This window comes from Geospiza fortis, unplaced genomic scaffold, assembly GCF_000277835.1.
Source record: "Geospiza fortis unplaced genomic scaffold, GeoFor_1.0 scaffold366, whole genome shotgun sequence".
NCBI lineage: Eukaryota > Metazoa > Chordata > Aves > Passeriformes > Thraupidae > Geospiza > Geospiza fortis.
In genome coordinates, this window is record NW_005054342.1 from 5,201,483 (window position 1) to 5,207,588 (window position 6,106).

Here is a 6,106-nt window from a genome sequence, read left to right on the forward strand (position 1 = left end):
TCAACTATCTTTATCTTAACCCATGAGTTTTCTTGCTTTTATTCTTCCAATTCTTTCCCTCATACCACCAGGGAAAGTGAGTGAGCAGCTGCATGGTTAAGCTGCCAGCGGGGGTTAAACCACATACATAGGTATTTTAATGATTTAGTATTTTGTACTTGAGTCAATTTATGGGAAATTTGCATTCCTGAGTAACTTGCAAATTAAAAGACTTTGTATCCATAGCAAAAGAGAACTTTCACATGTGTGCTCCTTGCAACATTTTTTTCTGCTAAACCACCAGCTCAACATATTCACTAAAAATTTAGTGACTTTTCATTACAAAAATTCCAATCCAGTTCTAAGAATTCATTGCTGATGTTAGTGAGTGGGCCAGGACTAAACAGCAGTAATTCCACAGATTTCTAATTTTTTTTATCATTAATGTTTTGAAAATAATAGCTTAGCTTTGATTACCTTTTGGGAAAAAAAATAGATTTTTTCAAAAATTCACCACCTGTTAAGCAGAAGGTTGCTTCTAGCAGTTTCCCTCAGCAGCTGTGGGAAGACTTATCAAATCATGGCAATCATGGAGCTTACTGCAGTCATGTATAAAGTTTAGACATGGTGTGACCACAATTTATCCAGTTCAAATAATGTATTCCATTTAAAAATCTTTTTTTTTCCTCTATATTACTGTGCTATTATAAGAAACAGCAAAATTTCTGAAGAAATAGAATAGGCATCATTAGATTTTAATTGCAATCAATTGGTAAGGTCACTATCAAAGGCATTTATCAACTGAGAATGTCTTTAAAATATTAAGAAAAATATTAAACTGTTTTCTGAATGATTAAGAACAGAAAGTGTCTAATTTCACTAACCTACCATTGTGCTTAAAATCTTTCTCTTTAATTTATGGTGAAGACAGATTCAACACAGGAGTGGACTAATAAATGAGGAATCATACAGTAACTTCAAGTCTACAACAAATAGACATATCAAGCAAACATTTATTCCTCAGTTGTGAAGTCACTGGAAGAGTAGAGATTATCAAAAGCCAAGATAAAGTCAATATTTTTGAGGCCTGAACTTTACAGCTTCTAAAATGAACACTGGAACATTTTAAAATCAATTTGCGCTTGAATGAAAGCAAAACAGGGATAAATATTTTTAAATAATTTGAATTCCAGAAAAAGCACTACCATTTGTATCATTCTTACCTGCAGAAGTTTTCACAATTTCTGAAGTATTTCTGAGACCCATAAAGTCAAACTGATAGAGTCTCCACGATTTCTGGTCAGCAGCCTCCACTGAATTTTTCCTCCATCTGTAAATCATTTCCTCTTTAGGATAGCCATCTAGAAATTAATATATATATACATATGCATATGAATATATTGCATTTCATAAAAAATTCTGCAAAATATTGTCTGTTCACTGTTTCAGTGCTGTTTGGGAACACCTAAATTTCTGATCTGATGCTTTGTCAGTGAGTTAAGTGGCATCATTCTCCAGAGTTGTATGGCACACAAAAATAGAGACATAATGTACACAAAATACTGGCATTATACTATATTATTATATACAGTATATTATCATAATATTGGCAAACCTGTGATTTTTCACAATCATTGTTTTTTAACAATAGAAAAAATATGATTGGTTCTATCACAAACAGATCTCTTCAGAGGTGCAGTTGACTGTGCTAATTGGAGGTCCAGGCACAGAAGTGTGCAGCTTTGCATAACTCTGAAGAAGCCAAGCAAACCAACAGAATGCAAAAAATGGGGAGTCTCTCATCAGAAAATACGAACAATTGAAAAGGAGACATTGTTTTAAAAGCTGCAATAGTTCTAGTGGGGGGTGTGATACTGTACTTCTGAAAGAACCATTACAGTGCAAAAGAAAGCAAAATTTTAATGAGCTTGAGAATTTTAAAGTGATTATGCTACCACATCTCTTCTGAAGTCTGGGGTAATTAATGAGGCATCACCTGATCTCTACTGCTGAAATAGCTTCTGAAAGTCTTTATCAGTTTAGCACTCAGTGGTCATATTAATTCTTATGCCAATTTTTAATTTCCTCTTTGTTAGAGAATGTTATTTTCCAATCGATGCCCAACAAATCTTCAACCAGTCCATACCATAACAATAAACCATCTAGAAAACAACAGCCCACCCATGCTAGTTAAAATTAGATTGTTCTCTAATGCATAATACAATCAATTTTTATTCATCTCATTAATATAATAGCTGTAGATTACAAGGCAAATTAAAAGCCTAACAACAACAATAGATGGTTAATATAATTATCACATCATTAATTTATTTTTCCCCATTGAAAACCGATACATTTTTATATTTGCATTGCAAAACAACCTCTCTGGTCATGGAGCTATTTCCTTGATGTCTTCCTCCTGTGAGTGTCTTTTTAATCTTGTTTTAGATTCCACCCTGCCAGGGTACTGCTGTAAGGTGTGCACAGCCTCATTTATCCCTCCCACTAACACAGCAAGAGGAGTACCCACAAGTCCCTTAGTTCTTATCTTAAAAAAATGACTAAAAAATCACTATGTGTTAATTTAAAATGTCACATTTGTATATTTCCCATCAATGTAAGCAAAGAAATAACCTGTGAAGGACCCACTGAGTAACAAACACTGTTCTCTGTGAGAACTCCTGCTGCCAAGTAGATTCTGCTGCCAATTCCGCTGTGCAAGTCTGTGAGATTGACCTAAAGGTTAATTTTTTTTGGCTAGCAGATTATGTCACAAGATGCAGCGATACAGTGAAAGAAGTCAAGCTTTGCAGAGCCTCCAAGACACAGCCCTGAATGATCTGAAATCTTCCCGAGTCTGGCTCCTGTTTGACTGAGCCCTCTGATCACATTTCTTCCTCTTCCAAGAAACAAAGAATAAGATGAGGAAATGGCCTCAAACTGCACGAGGGTGGGGAGTGGTGGTGTTAAATTGAGTATTAGGGAACATAAGATGGAGTCCCTTTTCTCAGATAAATTTCACTATAATCATTGTAAGTAAAAATGTTTCAAATATCTTGCAAGCAAAAAAAAAAAATTAATACTTTATTTTTAAGTGATACAAAATAACATTTTTACATCTTCTCCCCAAATTTTGCTGAAAAAGTTGTGCCAGTCAGTCTTGAATTCAATTTCTTATTTGTTTTTTTTTCTTTTCATCCCATGACCACCCCACAAAAAAAAATCCATTTTTCTGTCAGTATGCCTGAAAGCTTGCTATCATATTAACCAAGGCATATCTGTTCATCCTGACAAGAACAACATGCAGTCAGGAACAAGTTCATGGACTCTCATCCTTCAAATTTTCCTGTATTTTTGACTAAGAAAGGTCAGACTCAGTTTCAAAGTATCTCTTTTCAGTATTATTCATCATCATTAAATCATAAGCAACTGACCTCAGGAGACCATTGTGACACTTCAATAGTTCCTTAATCCACAGTTGCTGAGATCTGCTCTTACAATGATTTGGTTGCTTACATCAAAAGAGAGAAGTACTAGAGATTCAATGGGTGTTGTTTCAACCTCTTAAGTAACTGCTATTATGTTCTGCTCTGGTGCCAGGTGACTGACTTCACTTTTCAATTATTTAAAAGAATAATAATTTTATGGAGGAGTGACACATCTCTTTGGACAGTATAGCACTCCTATAATTCATTTAACTTACAGAATAGACTGTTCATGATAGTTCTTTCGGTAATATTCAATATTTCTTGTACACAGCCTAATTGTTTCTAGGCCTTTAAAAATTTCATTTTAGCAAATATCAGAACTGGAGGCTTCAGTACTCCACAAGAAGATGCAATCTCTACTGTTCAGCTTCCTTTCATTTTCCCAGCATGACAAACGACAGTAAATTATCTTAAATTTTTAACTTTGTGGCTTCAAGTCATTCACTCTGAACAAACTTCTGTCAAGTGTATTTACCCTTCCAAGTTGCTTTAGGTTATGTAAAAATATTCACACCGCAGTAGGGCAAGCCTCCAGGAGGCCCTGTAGGCTTTCCAGCAGGTGCCAGTAAGATGGCAAGGGTGATGGTACTGGAGAAAGACAACCAAGCGTGATCTGTGTTACAGCCATATGAGCTCTGGCAACCTGCAACTCAGGATCTTCTCAGCCAAAGCCTGTGTCAACAACTTAGTTTTCCCTCCCATCATTTTACTTGATTAAATTATCCTACTTTCTGTCCCAAAGGTTGTTTTGTAGGCAGTGCTACAACTTTTATATGCCATATCAGCAACTTTTAGAGACCACCCTGATCATCTGTTTTTTGTAAGATGGTACTACATGTTTGTGCAAAATCAAGTCAGAAGCAAATTTGATTCTTTAAGAGCTCAAGAGAAAGTATATGTGTAATGCCTTGTGTTTACTTTCACCAAACATACATAATGACTTTGCTTTTCCACTTATGCCATTTTGAAGGTGAAACAATTATGACAGAAAGGTAAATTGTCAGGAAAACCTCTGAGATTCTCTGCATTTTCCTGTATTTGCCCTTTATTATTGAAATACTTGGACTCATGTTACCAGATCTTCTCACATCACCACCGTATAATTTAGAAGCGGAAGGTTAAAAATATTTAAATTTCATGTTCATACTGCTTTACTTTCCAGGGAGACTGACTTGTGCAGAAGGCTCCACCAAAGTGCTGAAAGAATGGTCAAGGCCAAAAATATCACCAGGCTGGGTAAGAGGCATATGCAGCCATAAGCTGGTTTTGAGAATTCTTATCAAATGGCCCTGAAGCATGACTGCTACAGGAATGAACACTGATGGAAAAATCTCCAACTTTTGTAATATGACCATTGATGCCTGTTTGTGCATACTGCCTCTAACCTTGATTTCCCCAGTGCTGTTATTGATCTGGACATCTTGGATCAGGGCCTGATATCTTTGTTTCACTTTATTTTGTGTGACAATGTGGTTATTTTGGAAGTGAGTAGAGCTGGAAAGACAGCTGAAAAGACATCACGTCAAAAAGGACACAGACCACTTGAAAAGGGAAAAAAATTTCCACAGAAAAGTATCCAAGCAATGAAAAGATAGAGAGGCATAGAAAAAATAAATAATGTCTTTCATCTCTTCAGACATACTTTACCCACTCTGTGAAATACATTTATGTCACTGCTGGTTCCCCACACTGTTCATTCACATGTAACAAAGGCAGATCCAGCTTATAGCAGAAGGAATAAAAGAATTAGGCTCCTTCTTAGCCTTGCAAAAATTGGTGTGCTCAGAATATGCTTAATGAAAGCAGCAGCAAAGCTGAAAATGCGGGGGAAGCACGGAAGAAGGGATTGGCTCTGTTAAGTATCTGTCAGGAGCTGATGCTTGTGACAAGAGTATGTTTTTGAAAGATGTAGCTGGATTGTGGGAAGGTTTTGCTTTTCCATGGGTGTTAGAGACTCAAAGCCAGTGGGAAATGTGATCTCAAAGATGAGCTGCTGCCATCAGTTAGTAGCTGGAGGCTACATCACGGGCATGGAGGGAGGGTAGTAGATGCTGGTGAAGTGGTCAGGAGAGGGAGGATGCTCTATTCCAATTAGAGGCAAGGAATAAGCAGCCCTTTACACCATACAGCCAGAAACACTTTGCCTCCTTGAATGCTATCTTGTTAACTCTGCTTCAGGCTAATTGGGAGACCTCTGTCAGCACAGCCTGGGTCAGAAGAGGATAATGAACTCCACAAATGCACCTTTCTCTGGTACCATGTTGTGAATGACAAATCACATGCTTCCACAAAATCTGCCTGGGCTTTTTTTTTTTTTTTTTCTTGTTAGCAGTCTTTAGAATTGCTTTGTTGGCAAGCAAACTGAATTTTAATCCAAACTTCTTGGTGTTTGGAGGAAGAGGTTTCTCAGTGATCTGTTCCTGTATCTGTATGGTGTTTGTTCTCAGAAGGCTTTTAAAGTAGGAGAATCCTGAAAGTTCCCCTATTAAAATTGGTATTATTACCTTAGATTTCATGATAGTAAGAACTTACTAAGCACAACTAGATGGCAGAAAAAGCAAAGTTGTAGTTCAATTAGTTTAAAAATTAAAAAAAATTAAAAATGGGGTATATAGACAACTCCTTATGTTTCACCAGGA

General features: G+C 36.4%; 1 protein-coding gene across 1 annotated transcript in view; it reads right to left on the reverse strand.

Annotated features, from left to right (window-relative positions):
• GABRG3 (gamma-aminobutyric acid type A receptor gamma3 subunit) overlaps window positions 1-6,106 on the reverse strand; it is a 296,832-nt gene that overhangs the window by 48,374 nt on the left and 242,352 nt on the right. Inside the window, exon 6 of the mRNA XM_014307718.2 lies at window positions 1,203-1,340. Within this exon, the coding sequence (XP_014163193.1) occupies window positions 1,203-1,340 (138 nt within the window). The remainder of the gene's footprint in view (window positions 1-1,202; window positions 1,341-6,106) is intronic.